Source organism: Falco naumanni, chromosome 1, assembly GCF_017639655.2.
Source record: "Falco naumanni isolate bFalNau1 chromosome 1, bFalNau1.pat, whole genome shotgun sequence".
NCBI lineage: Eukaryota > Metazoa > Chordata > Aves > Falconiformes > Falconidae > Falco > Falco naumanni.
This window is the reverse complement of record NC_054054.1, coordinates 61,805,506-61,827,097: the sequence shown is the minus strand read 5'-3', so window position 1 is coordinate 61,827,097 and position 21,592 is coordinate 61,805,506. Positions and strand designations below refer to the sequence as shown.

Sequence of the window (21,592 nt, the reverse complement as noted above, 5' to 3'; positions counted from 1 at the left end):
TGAGCTTTAAGCCTCTGCCCAGGGTGTTGGTCATTCAGGTACAGAATGGTCAGGTCACAGTTTAAGCCAGAAAGGAGCCGTAAAAAGATGTCACCTGCATTCAGCTTGGTCACTTTGCTTTTAGTTTTGGCTCTACGCTAGTAAAAAAATTGCTAGTTAGTTTTGGAAGTCAAATTGACCATGAGAAATGAGTAAAATTGGAAGGGGCTTTGTTTGTGAGGTAGTATGGGATCTGTTACAACAAATTCCTTCAAAGCAAGTTGATTGATTTATCTCAGGTTTGGTATCCTTGGATGTGGTCCTCTGAGTGTGGGGTTGTTGTTTTTTTGGGTGGGGGGAGAAGGTTGGAAACATCTGAAGATAAATGACCTTTATTCCAAAGTGTGGTGTTTCCACTGCTTTATCGACTTCCAGCTTCCAGAAGGGAGCATTTTGTCCTGTCAGCTTTGTTTCTGGTGCCATCAGTTACCACACTTCAGGAATTAAAGCTTTCCCCTGTGTTCCCAGACTTTTTACAGGTGATTCGTGACTAGCACCATCAGGGTTTTAATGTGTTATACCTGTAGCAAGAAGCGTGACCATACTTGCAGAGGCTGGTACTAACAGTCAACATATCAATGCTGTCAGAAATGTGGATGCATTTTATAATATTCTCCTTTAGGAGCAAGGTGTGCACTGCTTCCCTGCAGGGGAATTTCTTGGTACCTAGTCATTTACTTGTAAAGACATGCTGGTTTGTCTTCAAATGATTCTTCACCTGTACAGGTTAGTTCTGAATTCTCTCAGGGTAGAGGTAAAGGAGAAGAGAAATTGTTTGTGTTCCTGAATAAAATTTATTTGTTTTGCTGCAGTGAGGTTCCTTCTTCATGCAAGGAATGCACAAACTCCTGCAACAGAAAACTTACAATATTTATAGTTATATATATATATAAAAACATGGGTCTGAAAGCTGCAAACTATCAAAAAACCCCCTATTTCTCAGTGCCTAAGATGTGTAGTGTGAAGTGTTGGGCAATAATGAAGAGCACAATTGGATGTGATTGGTGGTTTTCTTTAGCCTCAGCTTTCCTTGTAGTACATTGATCTGACTTCTTGTGCCCACTATTCCTGAACAGACAGCACTTTCCAATAGCTGTGTGAAAGCTAGTGGTTGGGGTTTAAGTCAGGGTGCAAACAGCTTACAACAGTCTCTTGGCAAAGCTGGAGCGGGCGAGCTTTGCCATCGCTGTGCGGCTGGCGTGAAACTACCTGCTGTCCAGAGGCTGGCCCTGCCTGGGGACGTAGGGGATGACTCTGCAGACATGGTCTCTCGTGGGGCTGCTCTAGTTCAGCCTACGAAAGGAAAAACCTAACACTGAGTAAATCCAACAGGCAGCGCTGGATGCGAGAGAGCAGGCGTGAGTTTGGACTTAAGGCTGGGAAGGAAAAGAGCTGCTTCTAGGTGCTGAAGGGATTGCATGCAGGGAGCTGAGCCTGAGGGAAAATGGGGAAGGGAGGAGTCCCTGTGGGTGTGGAAGGTTGTAACTGGGAGGCAGTCTGCCACGTTTTAAAACTGAGCCACATAGGAAGGGGAAAAAGTGAAATGTAACGGTCAACATGCATGAATGTTGTTCTCTCCCTCTCACTCCCCCTAACTGAAAACACCCCAGTGGCTCTTCTGACAGTGGGAGCATTTGAGAGAATTAAAAGACTTGGTTTGGTTGTTGTTAACTGCTAATATAAGGCTCTGTAGCACTGATGATCATTTTCCCAGTTTTAGTCTGAGAATATTGAGCTGCAAGAGGAGGAACACATGAATACCTACCTGCATGGCTGCTGGCAGCCCAGGTACGTTTTTGCACCTAGCTTGCTGCTGGATCCTCAATACCTGTGTCAAAAAGGAGTGCTTTCCTAAGGATCATAGGTGAATGGGAACAGTACTGTGGAAGTCTGCATCAGACGGGTAATTGGGTCTTGCCTTGTCAGCTGTTCTCTGATCAGCTGTTACCTCTAAACAAATAAATCTCTCTCATGTAAATATTTTGAGACCCAGCAGTAACTTACCATTCCATGTCTTTGTCCATGTTTATGTTTAGCAGTTGAGGCATTGCTAGCAACATAACATAACTGTGTCCTGCCTTTTCTTTGTTAATTTTGGTAATAATTTGGGACTTTAAAAGGGAGAGTAACTAGAAAGAGGTTATCTGTACATCTTCAGTAGAATTACGGAATGTGCTGTGACCACTCTTTATTCCTTGAAGGAACGCTGATACATGTATAGCATAATATGGTATAACTAATACTGCTGAACGGTTAAGTGGGCAACTTGGGGAGCTCGCAGCCATCAGAAATCTGTTAGTGTTGCTACTGCTTTACAGTGCTCAAAATAGCAACTGTACACGCTCCTATAGCTATGTTAAGGTCAGTCTGCTGGAGACAATATCAAAGTCCAGTTTGTCTTTCCATGATTTACTTGCTCCTTTCAGTAGTTGCCAAAAAAAATAGCATATTTTCTTGAAGGTTTACTCCTCCCCTTCCTTTATAAACACCTTGTACTGTAGCTTTAGACTGTGCTTTTCCATTATGCTTAGAATTATGTTTTTAAAAGGATAAGAAGTTAGCACATCTAAAATAGAGCCCCCTAGATTTTTAAACTTGTAGGAAAAATCAGAAAAGCATGACAAGAATTCCAAATTCGACATATTCAAGAGATAGGGCAATTGAAAGGCCAGACCAACTATTACCACTAACTTTAGGGTTAAATGAAAGCAGCAACAACAAAAAGCATCCTTCCAAAGACTCCTTTTGCTTTTAGTCTGCCCTAAGTTTCTGTTCGGGAAGGAAAGGCTTGCAACCAGTTGTATAGCTCCATGAATGCTGGTTGCTCTGTGCTCAGTTTTAGATGTGAAATGTGTCAGGATGGTTTGAAATGGTGAACACTGAATCTCAGAATTGGCCAATGCATACTCAACTTTGCAATCTGTCTGGTGGTAACAAAGTCCCAAGTTCACCACTACTAGCATATCGTTATTCTCTCAATTTGAATTTTTTAGGCTTCAGTACTATTTAAAGGAAGCCTTAATTTATTCTTGACAATAACTGCCTATGAGGAATTCATATGAGAGGATGATTATTTGAGTAAGGATATGAAATCTGACTTCAGAGCTTCTTGAAAAATGAGCTTTGTTCTTTGCTTATTTCCTTTCCAATACAAGAGATGCTTTAACATACTTGAAGTAACATGGTTGTTGCATAGAGACATTTTTTTCTAAAGAATTGCCAACTCATTACTTCACTGTATAGGAATGTGATATTTCTAGTATTCCACTTCAGTGACTAGATTAAATAACTGATGAAAGCCTGTTACGTTGATGCTATTGCTTGTTCACTAGCTATCCTGCTTTTGTGCTTGTTTCTAGTACTTTTGTTTATATACTGTATCTTCCTGCTTCTGTCTTCAAAACCTTTTTATTTAATTCTGGTTGACTTCTTGGGGAATGGTAGTTACAAAAATACTTTGTAAAACCATTGTTGCTGGTTGAAATAACACCAAGGGTAGTTGCTTAATGATCCTGTGTCCTGACTTAAATTCTCACTTGAGCTGGGCTTTTGAAACATGTATTTTGAGTGCTTGAGCAATCACTTTAATAGAAGCCTTATATAGGAAAGTACTGAGCGGTAGAACTAAGAAAAGAGCAAAGATCAACTGTTTGGTGTGCTTCTGGAAGTGGACATGCTAGAGCTTCCTGTGCTCACTGAATGGGTTTGAGTCCACAGCTGGTTTAGAGTACTGCTGCATTCCAGTGTCTGCAGAGGAGGCTGAAAATCATATATAGGGAGGGAACATGCTGTATGACATGAGTGAGGGTTTATCCCTGCCTTGACCCCTCTTGAGTGAAAATCACTGTGAGGAAGACAGGATTTGGTTCTTTTACCTTTTGAACTGGATGAACAAGTCCAGCTCAACAGCAATCAAGCATGCTACCCTCATCTTTAAACAATAAAATGCAGCTGATAAGCTGCATTTGTTCCTCTGGCTGACTTTTGAAATTTAAAGCTTTAACTTACTAAGTCATACAAACTTAATACGCACTTTGTACAGTGGCCCTTTGTTTGTTTTTTTTCGGGGGGGGCTGGGGTTTGGTTTTGCACCTATTTTTGTGGAGAGGGTATTTAGAAAAGGAATTTCTGACTGGTCTGGATTAATTACTCTTCTGGTATGTTGATCTGTTAATGAAAATTTTAGAAAACAATGTGAAAAGTTTTATGAAGGTGTCACATTTGTTGTATGAAGTTCAGATGTCACAGATTATTATTATTTTTTTTTTTGTAAAAACAAATTATTTCAGGTATGTTGTCTGGAGTGCTGTGTTCCAGAGGTGTTTTCAGTAAATGTGAGCTTGTGGTTTGTGGTGTTCTAATAGCATGACAAAGGTTGGATTCTCTGTAGTGAGTTGGATATATTCAAGTGTCCATTGCAGTAGCTTACAAAAAAGTTCTAAAATATGGGTGATAATTTTGTTTTGGAGATTTAGTATAAGGCTACAGTAAAGCCATATACAGAAACATAGTTCTCCATAGTAATACCAAACAAATATTAAAATTGCACTTCCAAAGAGAGGTCTGATGTAAAGCACGTGTAATGTGTCATCGAAATTCAGTGATCAGTACTATATAATATCCTAATGTGTGTTTAGTATAGGTTATATGTACGGCTTTTTTTGTTACTGACTTGATCTGAACTCAGGAAAAAAAGCTCGGACATACCTGCCTTTGCTAGTGCTGTTCCTGTTTTTGCTGCTTGATGCAGGATGTTTTGAGTCAAGGTATCTAATCCTGTACCACCACCTACTGTTGAAAGGCAGACATTGGGCATCAGTGCTTTTTCTTGCCTAAATCTTAACGTAGTCCCCTTAATGTCATGCCTCCTTGATCATTAGTATTTTAAGAGTAGAGACCCTGCAGCAAAACTGGTGTTGAATAAAGTGGAATTACTAGCTAATGTTGTCATATTTCAACAGTCTCTTATATAGCTTAAGCAAAATTGAAATGTGGTTTATAGTGACAAGAATAAAGGGAAGGGTATTCCCTTTATATAGACACTTGATTGTTTTCAGTCAAATCTGAAATACTGTAGTTGTCTCTTTTCAAGATAAAATACACCTGTTAGACTTGAAAATAGCAATGACATCAGAAGATAAGATACTTTGTAAAATATACTTTGTTACTACTTATAACAATTTTTTTTAAAAAAATATATGTAAGTCTATCTTCTGTATCTCTTTTTGTTTTTGTACAAAAATGAAAACCTTTTCCATAGTTATTCAGAGGACTGTGTAAGAATTCTTGACATCAGAGCTGATAGAAGTCAACTCAGTGCTGTCAAGACAAGTCTATGTGTATGTAACTTCCTTTGGGCCATTGTAGTTTTAATCTGGGTGTACGTTTTTCAGAAATAAACTAAAAGCTTAATTTAACTAAACTCAGATTTTCCTGCAGAAAGTGGAGTTGCTTTTTTAATAGCACAAGAGTAAGCTCCCATCTGAAGGTGGCGCGCCTGCCTCTATAGAAGATACTCTTCCTATTTGATTAACTTAGTTAATGGGCGTTTGCTTTCAACAAGCTCAAATGAAAACAGCAATTAAAGCAAAAATGTGTCTGCACCTGTTGGTCATTAAGAACTTGGTTCTGGGGAGTGCTGTTTAACTAGTTCTGCAGATCTAGTCACTTTTCAGCATAGTATGCGAGTACAACACAATCTGATATTCTTGTGCTGTCTTTGTCCTTGGAAGGATATTACTTTTCAGAGTGCCCTGTTTTGGGTGTGGGAAAAAACAAAGATTCTTTCTTGGATTGTCTTTGAGCCAGAGGTTATATTTTAATGGGATCACTGGTACAGCTAACCATAATACACAGAAGAGGAGAATGCAAGAAAGATTTTTTTGTTGTTGTTGTTTTGTTTTTGTGCATGCAAGTATCTTCCTTGAAGGCTAGTCTGTAAAGCCCTTGACTTGTTCCTGATACCAATATGGAGGTAAAATGGGATTCTTTAAATCCCTGAAAATATTTTTCTGCATTTACAGCATTTTTACTATGTCAATATGAGGTAGATTAAGCCTTTTTATATGTATTTTTAACATGTAAATCTCCTTACTTGTAGGCATATACATAGATGAGGCAATTGTTTAAGCTTCTTTCCAAATCCTTTTGTTATTTTCTTTCCCTCCCCTTTCTCCCCAATTGACAGGTACAGGATCTTTGCCAAGAGAGAAGCATGCCTCTCTGAAGAATTCTCCAGCCTTCTGGGCTAGCTCCAGTAAACCACAAGCCAAATCCAAAGTGCCTGTCAAAAGATCAGTGCTTGAGAGAACGCCTAGCGTCTCATCAGTCAGCAGCAGTCAGAGCGAGCGAAGCCTTTTCAGCAGTAATTGTAAGTATCCATCAGGATTATGCATTTTACCTGATAGCCAGCATCAGCTGCTTGTCAAAAAAAATCTCCATGAAGGGAGTCCTGTCTGACAAATGCCTGCATTAATTCTCATTGTACTACTTAAAAGTTCTAGGTCTTACTCTTTTTTGCCTCTTAACTTAAAATTTTCCTTCTTGAGATCTGTCACCCTGAAGGAGCTTTGAGCCTTGGATTTTAGTTTGATGAGTAGAGGTTTCAGTACAGCTCCTATTCTGAAACATTACAAAACCAGTGGGTCTTCTTGAGCGAAAGTTCCCTTGTGTTTACATATAGTGTAATAAGAAATAAGTCTGAACAGTGGGAATGTCATAATATTTGGCACAAAACGTTACAGGCTTTTGATCCTAAATGCTCTTCCAGGTCTAGATTATAACAGCTTTCAGAGTTTTAAGACAAAATGTGTAGATGGGATCAAAAGCAGGTAAGTGAAACTGCTTTTAGAAGGTAAAACTTTGCATGGGTAGACTTCTATAATTTCTAAGGTAACTGTAAGCACTCAAACCAAATCCATCTTGATTAAAACTAGGAAGAAAACTAACAGCAACTTGCTTTGATTTGAAGCTCTGCAAAGGGTTTGTACCAGCAGCTGTAGTAGTTCTAGGGGCAAAAATAAGGAAATAACATGCAACTGGCAGACATATTAGTATCCCCAGCTATACATATTCAAATGAGTACATTCAAATTCTGTTACAATTGCATCATCTGTTACATATTGGAGACTGGGCAAAGGCCTTTCCTACGTGCCAGATGTCATTTAAAACCGCCTTCAATGGACTGAAAAAGAGAACTGTGATTTAACATGCATCTATAGTTTATGTATGCGCATATGTGTACATAGATAAGTAACTAAATTTTCTCAGTTGCTCTTATCCCCCCCCCCCCTCCCCCCCGTAATGCCTTCATGAAAAAACTAAAACCTAACATATTTCTCAAAGGAATAAGAGGATGTGTAATAAAATATGCAGTGCATGTTCCTGTGTAATCAGGTCGGCTCGGTTACTGTGACAGCCATGTTGACTTTTGCTGTTCAGGTTTAGCACTGTATCTAGAATTCTTGAGCAGCTTTGTAGTCTCTTCATTTTACTCCCTGATTTAACAAAGGAAAGGGTCATCCCTTCATAACAAAGTGTATTCAGATTAATTATCCAAACAGATGACTTCCTTATTTAGCCTGATTTGCTAGCTGGTTTAATCTGTTTTGTCCACTGCCTTCAAGCTTACAATTTTTTCCACTTGGATTCACGAAGAGCAAAGAGCAATATGAGAGTTTGAACATGGCTGCAGTCTCTTAGGCTTTAAGCTTGCTTTGATCTTTTTTTAAATGACTATACCGGGAGGACTCCGCAGTTGCACAGAAACTAATTTTTCTCCTATTATTTTCATCAATTCTACCCTAACACCACCGACTGACTCGGGAAGCCACTATGATATTACCTTACTGACACTGCTGGTAGTGGGATCTTACAGCTTTTGTATTATTCCTTTGTTAGCCACGTTTACTGGGAAAAGAAGTATGTTGTATTCCTTTTGATTTCTATTTTAAAGTATGTGTTTTGTTTTGTGAAGGCTGGTAGATGTATGGAGTGTTTAGACTTGCTGATTGTCTGGGAGATGATTTTTATTTCGTTAATTTCTTACACTTGATGAGAATGATTTATGTCTGATGGTCAGGTTTTGTGAGTATAATGAGTTTAGGTTACATGTAATTCATATGTTAGTATAGTGAAGTTTTTACGTCTTTGAATCAAATTGGAAAGAACTAATGAATTTACTTTGTATTCTAGTATTAAGTACAGTGCTGTTCTTGGGTTTTTTTATTCTTTCATTTAGTCTACTGTACAGTAACATCAGGGAAAAATATGTACTTGTAAAGCTGAAATGTTTTTATTAGATTGGTGGGACACAAAGATTGGGAGGCTTATGCTGTGAATATAATGAAATTTATGAAAAACTGCTGTGCTATCAACAGTATTAAATTGACAAAGATGCTTGACTTGTTTTGCTTAAGGAGTTTGCCTTGTGTTAGCAGAGAGAAAAATTACAAAAGAGCGTTTCTCCTGCTGTGTCAGCTCAACCCTTTGTTGTGGGATGCCTTGGACTGGTAATTTCCTGTGGCAGCATTAGGGTGTTTTTTTTTTCTAGTGAGCACTTGAGTTCTATGATTCTTTTCTCTAAAAAGACTTACTATTTGAGAAGCTTGGAAATAAGTTTGAAATAGTGTTGTTAATAAAAGCATATTTTGCATGCAAGCTGTCAGTTTGAGCATTGAAAAACTGAATTCTTTACAGTAAGTAAATCTTATCAGTTTCAGTGTTGAACTAAAAAAACTACCATCCAAACATAATGAAAAGTTTAAACTCTGAGGTTAAGAACAAGATTCAAATTTGCATTGCATTAGAATAATTGCATATAAAGGAAAGAGTGTTTCAGAAGTTAAGAAGCCAATCCTAGCAGTTGACCTGGAGCTGTATTTCTAGTACAATCAATACTTCACTAAAATTCTTTTAGTGTGTTGAGGTTTTAAACCCTTCAGATCTGAGCTGGGGTGAGATCACTTCATGCCTGTCTTTCATCAAGATTGCAGGAGTTACTTCTAATTCTATGAATAACCATTTTTTAATTGTTTAGTGACCATCTTTGCAAATTTGCCTTTTTCCTGCACGCAGCCTGGTTAGGTGAGTCCAGAGCTTCTAATAGGACAAAAAGTGCCCTAACTAGGCCTGCACCAGAAGTGTGCTTGCTTACCCGAAGTGTTACTTGTGTGGCATGCTTCTGATTTGTAAGAAGGTACCACAGCAGTTTGTAGGCAGTTGTTAGCCGCTGGCAGTGAACTTTGAGAAAAAAATCTTAATTCAATGATTTATGGAAAAAGTTCAGGATTGCTTTGGGTGTCATGCTTTACTAAAACAAATTGGCTTGAATCATCTGATGTGGATCAGGGTCAGATTCCTGCAGAATAACTGTGTTATTGATGTGCTATGCGAATTGTTCCTCATCTATATAGATTATTAATTTTTTGCCTTTAGAAAGGCTCCAGCTTTATTAAAAAAAAAAAGAGGAGGACTTCAGTTATATATGCTTCTAAAAGGGAAAGCAGTTTTTTCTCTCTTGCTGTGATTGAAAATTTATTGACTAGTCGCCAAAAAGCATTTTTTTAAGCAGTTAACTTACGTGGTTTTTGCTAGTGCATTTAAAGATACTAAATTAATCTCAAGACTGTATGTTCCATCTTTTGAGGAACAGTATTGGATATGTAGTTCACATTACTGTTTTAATAAGGCTGATTTTATTTTTAAGGTAATCTGAGGCAAACCTGATGGTATATGACATGCCTCCTCCCCTTTTTTTATTTATTTAAATGACTAGAGAAAAAAGCAAATGTGAGAAACTATTCCAGTGTGGCTCTAGGTTTTGGTTGTCTCTGGTGTGTGCAGTGTCAATTTCTTACTCTTTAATGTGTCAATATACATTAATTTTTAGTACCTGAACAGAAGTATACTCAACCTATACTTAATTTAGAAGTATTTTCATATTTTTTTTCTGGAAGAATGAAACAATACTTTCCCCAAACAGTTTCCTTTTTCTCTCAAGGAAAAATTTTTATGATGACAATAAGCCCAAACCTCTCTCTCAAGGTCCTTTGAAATGGAACAAAACATCTTCTGTTTTTCCAGAACAACTGCCCTGTTAGTTGGAAATCTTATTTTGATGTGAGATAGCAATTGCTTTTTTTTTCCTGCCTTTCCAAGTTTGGGTCTGTCTGCATCTTTTTGCAGGGAGTATTTTGCTGTATGGCTTCAGTTCTGTTGGGGTGGTGGGTGCCATCTTCTGAGGTCTGCTGTCACTGAGGAGGTTGCGGTTATGAACAGACTACACGAACCTTTCTTAAAACTTGTTTGGTAGCTGGTGGCTGCATCTGGGCTCACATGTTTTTAGTGCTCCACAAAGAGGAGAGAAGGGGTGCAGAGTCTGCTGGTGGTATGTGCACCGTATCATCTAAGCAGCACACTCAGTCCAAATGAGAGAGAAGAGGGGAAGATGTTACATGAGGAAGTTGTCTGAGTCACATTTGGTTTTGTATGCTTTTTTGAGTCAATTCTGTAGCCAGAAGGTCTTCGTTTACTATGATGCTTTTTCTTGGCTTAAACTGAAACGTGTTCTGTGTTTGCTTCATAGAGCAAAACCAGACTTGTTGTTACATATCTTAATCAATGTACTTTTATGTATATTCCCCCCTTATGCATAGGTCAAAGCTGTATGTCTAGTTCTCAGAGATGTTTGTAACAGTCACAGACTGATCTGTTGGAGTTCATCAGTCTGTACTGAAGTTATCAGAGGGGATCATACCAACTTGTGTTTCTCTTAACTTTAGCCTCGGGTAAAAGAGGCTTGGTTCCCTAGGCTAGGTATTGCCTAGAACAAATTCTTTCTCATTCTGTGTTGCAGCTGCAAGTGCCACAGTCCTCATCAAGAATGGAGAATGGCCTTCAAAACCGGCCTGCCAGAATGGTGCTTCGGGAACTGTCCCTTTGAAAGCAGTACCAAGACCTAGATTACACTCGTTGAAGCTAACTCCTAAAGGTATATGGGTCTGTTTATAGACAGAGTGAAACTATAGTTACTGCTGTTATGGTACCTTACCTTTTGCAGGTGGCTGTCTCTTGAAGCAGCATTTATTAAAAAGCGGTCTCTGGACAAATAATGTGATGAAGTAAAAATCATATCAGTGGTGCTTCAAGTTTTGTGAGATGTCATAGGAAGGCTAAAACATGCTTTGTATTGTCATAACTGACTGGGGTATTTCAGACAAATGAGGAGGAGGTCTGCACTGAGACATGGCTAAGGATTACGTGGCACAGGGACTAAATGCACTTTGCTACGTGGTAATTGTCATCACGTGGAGTGTATTTGTTTCAATAAGAGTTATTTTCTGTCACACAGCTCAGGCACAGACTCTGGCTGCTGGTGATCTGCGGGGTAGACCTATCTTGAATTCATCCTGAGTGGCTGGTTGTCCTTGTCCTCGTCCTCATGTAGACTTTGCATTTATCTTCACCCCTTTCAGGAATGAAAGGACCTTGGGGGATGGGGGTATTTTTTTGAGTAAGGTATTGTAGATGAATGACATTGTCCCATGTTTCCAAGGGAGGAGTTCCAGAAACAGCTAAGCTTTTCATGCTGCTTTTTATTGATACTGGCTGAAGTAGGAGGAGAGGTTTGCTCTAGTTTTTAACGAGGATAAGACAATTGTACTTAATCTTCTGCTGCTAAAGGAAATGTTTAATTTAAACGTACTTTCTGGCTTTTTATTAAACACTCTTCTGGTTCCTATTTGAGCCAGGACCCCTTGACTGGCCAGCAGTGCTTCTCCACTCAAACCACAAACAGCAGCTGACAACTCATTGTCTGGTCAAAATTAAAGACATAATGGGAGCAGATAAACAAGCTTGCTGTCTCTCTCTCCTAAATCCTAGTTATAATCAGCTTGCTTCTGACCATCTTTGTGGTGAACTGGTTGTTGTAATTGGATAAACCTAATTAAATACTATGCTCCTGCTTTAGGCTTGAGTTTTAAGCTGGTATCTGACATAACTGATAATAAATAGAAGAGATGCCTGCCAAATGTCACACTGTAATGACGTGCTCTAAAGTGGTAAACAGTGAAAAGAAACAGAATTTGCCACAAACTGTAAATCACTTTGAAACACACACAGATTATATGGCTGTCTGAGAAGTTAATGCTTTCTGTTGGGGTCCCAACACATGTGACACAACTATGTGTTGCTCAACATCTTCAGTGGTCTGGGTGCTAGAAGCGTGCCTTCAGCACCTGCAAGAGCAGTGTGGCCAGAAGAAGCTGGTATTCCCTCCTAGGTTTGGTGTTACTTGGAGACTACTCTGTGTTTCCTTTCCAGTTCAAGAGACTTAGGAAGATGGTTAGGATCTCTGACCGCATAACCTTTGAGGAGAGGTTGGGGGAGTTGAGCTTGTGTAGTCACGCAAAAAGGAGAGTAAGGAGAAAGATTGTTAACAGTCTGCAATAACTTGAAAAGGACAGCTACAAAGGTGATGGTGCCAAACTCTTCTCAGTACTACCAGGTGGTATAGCAAGGGGAAATTATTGCGAATTGTGGAGTGGGAGAGGCAGCATCATCCAGCAGGGCCATGGAGCTGCTTTTCCTGGAGTTTTCAAGGCTCAGCTAGACAAAAACATGGTCAGCTGGTTTTGTCTTGGTGGTGGCCCTGCTTTGAGTGGGAGGCAGGGTAGCTGGCCTCTGGAGGTCCCTTTCAGCCAGTATTTTTGTAACTGTTTTCTTCTGCTTAGAAGCTGTATTAAAACTATCTTTTTATCTCTTCTGGTGAGTTCTGGTAAAGCTAAGCTAAGTTTAAATATAGCTTACAGTTTCTAGAAGGTATCTTTGGTTTATTTGAGTAGATCTGTGCATCTTCTGCTTAACTGTAAATATGTAATATTGGGCATGTCTTTAATTGCTGACATAGCTCTACATTTAAACCTGATCTAAGCTTCTGCTTCTAGGAGCCAAGGCCAGGCCTGCTTCACTGAACCAGTGCACACCAAAATCATCTGGGCCGCTGCACTCGGCAAGGAAAGTCAGTGAGGCTAGAGATAATCAACTGTTGGGTAAGGTCAATTTTTTGCTTATATTCTTGAATCCCTCTGTCTTGAGAAGGAGCAGCTATGTGCGATGACTTCAGAGTAATTGAGATCGTCAGTCTGCTCTTTTGCCTTGTAGTCCATGGTATTGGAGACTGGTTCTGCAAAGTGTTCCTTATGTATTTGTTTTATCTGGGGGTAAGAAAATCGGGGCATTCATTTTTCTACTCAAATGAAAAGCATTCAAACTATCTGCTTGAAACTTGTGTCCCAAGAGGACTCGGACTGCTTGATAGTGTCTGTTAAACAATAGTCAGTCACCTGCTTATAAGATCTTATAATTGCAAGACACAACCCAGACTAGATTTCTCAAGTTTGTGTTTAATTTAAGCAAGATTCTTGTGAAAGCATGCTGAGCAGTTTTGGCTGAGGGTAATACTTACCCACTTCAAGCATCTGATACAGAAAAGTATTTTATCTTCAACTTCGGTAAAAATGACCAGTTTCAATTAAGAGTAAATCAAAAGAATAGATATGAATCCTCAGGCAAGCCCTGTAAAACAAAATTTTCACCTTGGGAGCAAAGTTTCATTTGCATGGTTGAGGTGAGGGAAACAAGTATGGTAGTAGTAAGAAACAGATTGTTTCCTGTTGGATCAATAGGATTCGTACAGGATCACACGTTATTTGTAAAGCCTGAAGAAAGCTGATTGGTGTTGTCACTGGACCTTTTATAAATTTCTGCACTTACACCTAGCATTCTGAAAAAGTGCTTTCATTTAAATTAATATCCTTCGAAATAATGAGGTTCTTAGGCCAGTTTTCACATGACTGTCAAACAATAGAGTGAGGGTAGATTAACCTTCTCAGCACTTTCATTTTTATCTAACTTGATTGGTAGCACTTTTGAGAGTGCTGTTAATTTATACCTCTTTTATACAAATAAAATAACTGGAGCATATAGGTGGAAAATGTAACTCTGATGCTGGTATAGGCTATTAGGTTTTATCTGTGGTCCTCTATGAATGAGTAAAATGAAACGGTGCTACCTGGCTTAAATGAAGTATGATAACTGTAATGGGAAAAAAAGTTTGGCTTATTGGGAATTCATCATGTTATTTTCCAAATACTTTAACCTTATAACGCTGAATTCTGCTGTTGAACGTGTCATCAGCCATCGCAAGAAGGTTGAGGAGCTTAAGTGGAAAGAATCTAAAACAAGGCACCCCCATTGCCCCTTACTGGCTTCAAGTCTAATTCTCTCTCTGGTTTTTTTTTGGTTTGTTTTTTTTTTGTTTGTTTGTTTTTTCATCATAGGTAGTACTCCTGGAAGAAATGGACACCAAAGCCTGTCTTGTTTGGGTTCTGGTGAGTTTTCTGCCTGCATTTTTACGTTTTCTGTGGTGCAACTTAAATTAGGTTTATACATTGTATTAATATATTGGTTCTCTTCTTGGAAGAACAGTTTTGCAGTAATCCATCACTGATTCTAATTTCAAGGGATATGGAGAAAAATCTTGGGTGTTTTTTTCTACTTACTTACTGTCTTCTGGCTACCCAGCTCTTAGAATACACACTGTATGCTGTCCATCACTGTTTCCAGTGAAGCATAAGGAGGTTTTAACTGTAACCAGAAGAAAGCATGGCAGCGAAATTTGGGTGTAGTTTTTGCTGTTTAGCCACAGTGAGGTGTATAATGGTTAAAGCTCGTGTATTGTAGCTTTAAAAAAAAAATAAAATCGAAGAATCGTGCTGAATATAGTTTTTCTTGAAGACTCATGGTAGATACCCTTCTGGTGTGAGCTGTCTCTGTATCACTGCAGGCTACACTTGAATAAGAAGTTGAAATTATCTGAGTGTGTTGATGTGTGTGTCTGCTTGTATGGCAGAGGGAGGAATCACAGCCGATTAAGTGGCAGATGGTGTTCCAAATTCTGGCAGAGTTTTAAGGACTTCATACTGGGTTTGATTTTGGTGTTTGTGCCAGTCAGGGCACCTGGTGCTAGTTTCTCTTTGCCAGGAGACAAAGAAGTCTTCTGATGACGTTTCTACTTCCGGCAATTTCCAGGTCTTTTCAAGAGAGTTGGCAACCTAAATTAGTTTCCTGAGCATCAGTGTTTATTTGCTGAATTAAAAGTTGCTTGTAATTAATTAGTCAGTGAAAAGCCCTTTTTGAAAGATACTGAAGATCACTGGAAAGCCCTATGTCCCTTGAGTGAATAGCAGATGTCTTTCTGTAAAAGGTGCTGTAGTGAAGCAAATGTTATGAATTTGAGTCTGGAATTACTGGATAAATCAGTTCTGACCAGTAACTCTGGTACTGTGGCAGTACATTATTAATTTCCTGTAGTCATAAGGTGAGTCTAATGCTTTTGCCTTTTACTCTCTTGAGTATCAAATGTTGACATATTAATAGTCACAGAGTACTTTGCACATTATCTTCTGTTAAGAGTCAGGGCTTCTGACATACAGCAAGCATAAGACTTTGCACAAAGTGCTTATTTTGTTTGCTTGCTTTTATTGATGCTTGGCTGAACTAATGAGTTCAGGTGTAGCCTAACACTAACTTTCATGAGCTTGTATGTAGCCCATTATGTAAGAGTGCAGAGGATGATATAGCCAGCAACATAATGTCTTCGTTAGTCTGAGGAAACATAATAAGCAATGAAGTCTGGTTTTGGACTAGAAACAGAAAATGAAATTCTTCTTCCGCTTGCTTATGATAGTCTTAAAATATAACTTTCTTTTCCCCTAAATTTAGTGTGGCACTTTCTATTTTCCATACACAAAGTAATTAGTGCTCCCTCCCCTTTTTGCTAGCTTTATTTTTCTTGTGATTCAGCTCTTCCAACCTAATAAAGCATGTAGTTACATAGCCTTGAAGTATTATATTTGGTGCCGTAAAAACACAACTGTGAACTCCAAATTGGCTGTAATGTTCAGTGATTCTTTAGCAAATGCTCTTTAGCATCATATTTTTGGCAGTTAAATAGCTGTATTTCAGTATTTGTCTTCATAAATCTGAACAGTTTCCTGTACTGAGTCAGCTTCCAAAATTGGATTGTATGTTAGGCTTTCAAGTTAATTCATTTCCAACTTGTACAGGGCATTAGTATAATTTCCCATTTATGAATGTGAAGTATTTTGCCTTTTTAAGAATGACTTTTTTTTTAATCCTCACTGTTGCAGACAGATCTTACAGAAAAAAAATATTGTGTGGCTACTTGGGTGTTTTGCAGTACAATGTCTTACGTTTTAAGAACAGACAAATGGTCTTTTTGGAAATGAACTGAAATAATGCCAGCTGGTACCATGTAGAATGGGACCTACTATCTTCTGGGGTTTTTTTTATGGCCTTGACATTATAATGAAGCTTTGTTATAGTGATTTTAGCTGTTTAAAGCTTTTGTTCTTTTATATCGGTGCTGTGGTCAACTCTACAGTTTTTAGCCTCATTCAGTGAGGAGGTCCAACCCCACTTTTGTTTCTTGCCCCTGTGTACTCTGTCTGAAAGGTCAGGACTGGTTTATTGTGCCAGCACTCTGATAATTGATTACAATATTAAGGTATTCATTAAGTGTCCAGTTCAGTGGTTAATGTTGCTTCTCACATTACTTCAAGGATGGAAGAAGTGGGCGTCTCTGTTTGTGCTCTTCATCCACTTTCCGTTAATTTACAGCAATGATGCAAAGCCAGAATCTGCTTCACAATGTAAGGCACAACATACTGCTGTTAGTGTGCCTGTAAAACTGCAGACACTTACGTATTTGCAGCTATTTATTCCTTTTCAGTTTTAAAAAATTCACAAGGCTCCTTTTTGTGGATTCTGTATTTTTCATGCATGATATTCTAGTGGAGCAAGTGATTTCTCAAAGTTTTGTGGCTATTGCTTCAGCACTGGCTTTAAAGCTAAGGCAGCATTAATTTCTTGGTCATAGTATGTTTTATTATACTTCTTAGCTTCAGGAAAGAATGTACATGTACGCTTACTGTAATGTCTTGATGTAAGTATGACTCAAAATGTTGCCTCTTGTGAGATGTGATTTTGAACTGGATGCAAAACTGCCACTAGAAATGCGTATTAGTGTTCTTTCCTTTTTTTTTTTTCCTTCTCCAGCCCTTCCTGTAGAAAAAGTGACCCACTTCTAATACCCGTGCATTATATTACAGTGCAGTGTGTATAGGCAGTGGATATTTTGTGTCTCATGTCTCTGTTATTGACTGAAGGTTACGTTACAATACAGTAATCCCTGAAACTATGTAAGCCAAGCGAAAGCCCCTATCCTTTTTGGCAGTTCCAAAGGTAAAGCCATCATTTTAGGAGTAAAGACTAAATATTTATTGGAAAGCTTTATCCTGTTGTTTAGTGACCCTGAAAAGGACTTATGGTGTATTATGGATAACAAGTCACACTTATGCTTGAGGCATAACACTCTTGTCGGGAAAGCTAGGGCAATGCTGGATAAACCTGTGAAGTATTATTAAGTATGAACAGTGTGATTTATGTCATCTCTGTTTGTACTACGATGGAGTGTGCATAGTGGAATCTGTTACTAAAGGCTATAGAAGACATGAAAACCAAATAAGCTTCCTCAAAACCCAGCACATGCTCCATCGTGAAAGGTGGTATTCTGTTGTCTTATCTTCATAAAGAGGAGGTTAGAAGGCCGCTAGTTTTAGTTTAACAATTTGTGAGAAAATAAAACACTGAGGGAAGGAATAACTTCAATCAAGGGTCTTACTGAAAAACTGAGTAGTAGTGCTGAACAAGCCCAGATGGAGAAATAAGGTATAAATATAACAGTCCGTATAACAGCTGTCTCTTAGAGCAGGTTGTTAAAGGTGTGTGCTGGCTCCTCACTTAAACTCTTACACTGGGATAGGATGCTTTTACTAATGCAATATTCTGGTTCAAACAAAAGTTAATGGAAGCATACTTTAAGGTTCATTTAACGCTCCTTGCTTTCATGCCCCCAGTCATTACTGTTGAAACTTGGAGGAAACAGGATAAACATCTCTTCTTACATCATAGATTCTTTAATAGAGGTTACCCTCAAAGTATTTGCATTTTCAACCACTGGAAAACAGGGGATTAATGTACATCACACTGTGCTTGTGCTTTTTTAACAACAACAAAAAACCTTAAATGTTTTAAAATGATACGCGATACTGTGTGAAAACATGTAAGCTTTCTCTAAAAACTGGGAGGACTGTCATTCTGAGAGCTGACCAGCAGTTAGAAATGTCAAATACTTGAGATCGTCAGTGAATTCTTTTATCTAATTGACCATCAGTAGTCTTCAGCATGGGTATGGTAAATTACCCTACTGATCATGGATATGTGGTCAAGTGGCTTATGAGCGCTTTGTTTCTCATTTCATATCTGATCAGAAGATATTTTTGAGTTTGTTTTTGTTTGGGAGGGGGGATGCTTGCTTGCAAGAGAGTTTCTGTAAGTTGTAGAAGAAATTGTGCAAGCAGTGTTCTTGCTGCTTGGAGGCTTGAAAAGACGTTGGTGCACATGTGAACATATGTGCCCTGGCAGCCAAGAGGGCAAACTTCTGCTTGGGGTGCAATCCACAGTATAATCATTCAGGTAAAAAAAGCTGATTATCCCACTGTGTTCAGTGTTGGTGCAGCCTTACCTTAAGCACTGTGTGTGGTTCTGGCCCCCACAGTTTAAGAAGCTTGTGAAGGCCCTTGAATGCATCCAGAGAAGGGCAACAAAGCTGATGAAAGGGCTGGAAGGAATGTTCTGTGAGGAAGTGGCTAAGGACTTTGGGCTCGTCTAGTTTGGAAAAAAGGAGGTTCAGGGACCTTGTTGCCCTCTACAGCTTCCTGAGGGGAAGCGGAGAGCAAGGTGCTGAGCTCTTCTCCCCAGTATCCAGTACTAGGACGTGTGAGAAAGGTTCAGAGCTGCACCAGGGAAGTTTTAGACTGGGCATTAGGAAGCATTTCTTTACTGAGAGGGTGGGCCAACACTGTAACAAGCTTTCTGGAGAGGTTGTTTATGCCCCAAGCCTTTCAGTGCTTAAGAGCCATTTGGACAATCTGCTTAACAGCGTGCTTTAACTTTTGGTCAGCTCTGAACTGGTCGGGCAGTTGAACTAGACAGTCATAGATCCAACTGAAACAGTCTCGTCTATTCTATCACAACTGCTCATATGACTGGTCACAGAGCAGGTAGGACTGTGGAGCTCACCTGAGTTAAAAACAGATTGGGAAGAATCGTGCTTTTGGTGGCAGTTCTAGCATAGATCATGAAACTGATGCTAGTGATATGGAGAAAACGGAGCAAACTGGTTCTGTCTCAGCACTTCAGGCATTCTTTGATAGCTTTATCTTAATATTCCCTTTTAATACTTTTCTTGCTGTATAACATAAATGTTACTAGGATTGTTGCTAGAGACTATAGACAGATCTTGTTTGTTTTTCTTGAGTACCCAGCTTTGCAGGTGCAGGGTTATTAAATGTAAAATTAATTTTCATCAGAAGAATGTCCATTCATGTAAAAAACCCCCCCGAGATCTTAAACTGCTATTAAAAGAAAGAAACAAAAAACCCACCCCAAAACCCCCTCATTTCTGATAAAGAATGTATGTTGCAAAGCTCTATCTAACAGTTTTCAAACACTGTTTCAATATAGTCTAAAGGGTAATTTTAAGTTTCACACACCCATTAAAAAAAGAAAAAAGCATTCTGTGGTAATCTCTGGAATTTTTCCATGAAGTAAATCTTCTCCAGTTGTTGAACCAACTCTGCTTTTTTTTCAGTGTCTTCTAATGCTGTACTCTGGAGCTCATGGGAAATAAATTCTCTTAAGAATCATACAGGAAACAGTTTGTTGGGTAAATATCTTAAATATTTGAAAACTATTTCCTGTTCTATGCTGGAATAAGCTAGGTGCCTTCTGCAGTGAAGTTAAAACCAGGACAATCTTGTTTCTTAGCAGCTAATAGTTTTTTCCAGTGCTTAAAAGCACTCCAGGTGTTGAAAAGCAGTGTTTAAGTACTTGTTATAACTGGGCTGAACGGCGAGGATTTTGGTCCAGGTCTTCCACATTGCAGAATTTGCATCTCTGACTAGTTCTAATCAGGAATTTCAGTATGGATATATTGAGACTGAATTCTCACTCTCTCATGTTAAGAACTTCAACTTTTGTAAATAAGTTTGGTTTGTCAGTTTTTCTGTCTCTACTCCTCTCTCCAAAAGAAAAGCCTGGAAGTTTGGTAGAAAAACTTGGAACAGTTTTGTAAACTCTGTGGGGTGAAGCAGGACCAAAATTAGATTCGGTATGAATTCAGTGTAATTAGTATTTTATGCATTGGAAATTCTAGGAGTTGAACTATAGAAATAAAGTCTCCTTTATCTCTTAAAAAGCAACAAAAAAATCAGGCTTTCGCGGATATTGTACTGTCCATTGGACTATTCTGTTCCCTTTCTAGCTAGCATAAGCTAGCTATAGTCCTTTTTCAGACTTCTTTTTGTTAATCCATGTGATATGTGAGGACTGAGTGATTAAATTGTCTCATGTCTTGTGATCTACCCTTAGAATACCTTCGGGCTAATAAGGAACATTCTCATAAACAGAATCGAAGCTGCTTAAGTAGTGTACCTATTACCTGTGAACCAGCTATAAAAGCAGGTCTTCATTTTGCCACTTCTAGATTCACATAGATTTCTATATTTATTTATATGAGTTTCTTATTAAATGTATTCATTAGTGAGACATAACAGTTTTATTTTGAAGAGTTAAGGGAATATCTGTAAACCTGAAATAACCTTTGAAACCCAACAGCTGTTACTTTCTTGCCCAGACTTTTTCAGCAGTACCAAATAAACTATAGTACAACAGCTGGATCTCAGGATTTAATTCCTTTGTTCTACGGAAGTCTTCAATATTAAGTGGCTAATGCTTATGTTCAGAGAATGCCACACTAAACTCTGAAGTAATCTGTTCTGAGTGATTTTGGGGTTTGGGTTTTCTGGTTTTTTGTTTTGTTTTAAATAAATGGTGTTTTCCTGAGGTAGAGTACAGAATGCAAAAACAGTAGAGAACAGAATGCAAAAACTGAGACACTTGACAACACGGTCTTAATATATTGCAGATTGGTCCCTTCAGCTCTCAAGTAAGTGTATCAGTGTGCTTATATACATGTTCTTAGTGTTCTTCCCAAAGTTCATCTTCCGAAGATTAACACTTTGAGAAGGCAGTCTCTTGTTCCATGCTGAAAATTAGCACTGCTCGCTGTGCCTTCAACAGATATCTTTACAAAAAACAATGAATTTTGAAAATTCAGGGGTTTGCTATGGAGTAACACATGGGCCAGCTCTGTTCAAATGGTGGTATTCTGCTGGCAATTTCTCAAATTGGTGGACTGAAAATGTTGGAATTATTTTTACAACTCCAGCAATGAGGACTTCGTGTGGGTCCTATTAGGTTTTGTATAGCAACAGAGCACCATTCATTAAGGACTTTTGTGGCATAACCCAAATGGTTTTCATACTACAAAGTCTGCTTCTTTTGT

General features: G+C 38.6%; 1 protein-coding gene across 4 annotated transcripts in view; it reads left to right on the top strand.

Moving 5' to 3' along the window:
• The window catches only part of MTUS1 (microtubule associated scaffold protein 1), a 98,560-nt gene that overhangs the window by 14,877 nt on the left and 62,091 nt on the right, over window positions 1-21,592 (top strand). For 3 of the 4 annotated variants that reach the window (XM_040596571.1, XM_040596564.1, XM_040596587.1), the window contains 5 exons: window positions 6,227-6,409; window positions 10,895-11,029; window positions 12,987-13,091; window positions 14,382-14,432; window positions 19,838-19,912. In XM_040596571.1, coding sequence (XP_040452505.1) covers window positions 6,227-6,409; window positions 10,895-11,029; window positions 12,987-13,091; window positions 14,382-14,432; window positions 19,838-19,912 — 549 coding nt within the window. The remainder of the gene's footprint in view (window positions 1-6,226; window positions 6,410-10,894; window positions 11,030-12,986; window positions 13,092-14,381; window positions 14,433-19,837; window positions 19,913-21,592) is intronic. The other variant, XM_040596579.1, reaches the window with a different exon arrangement.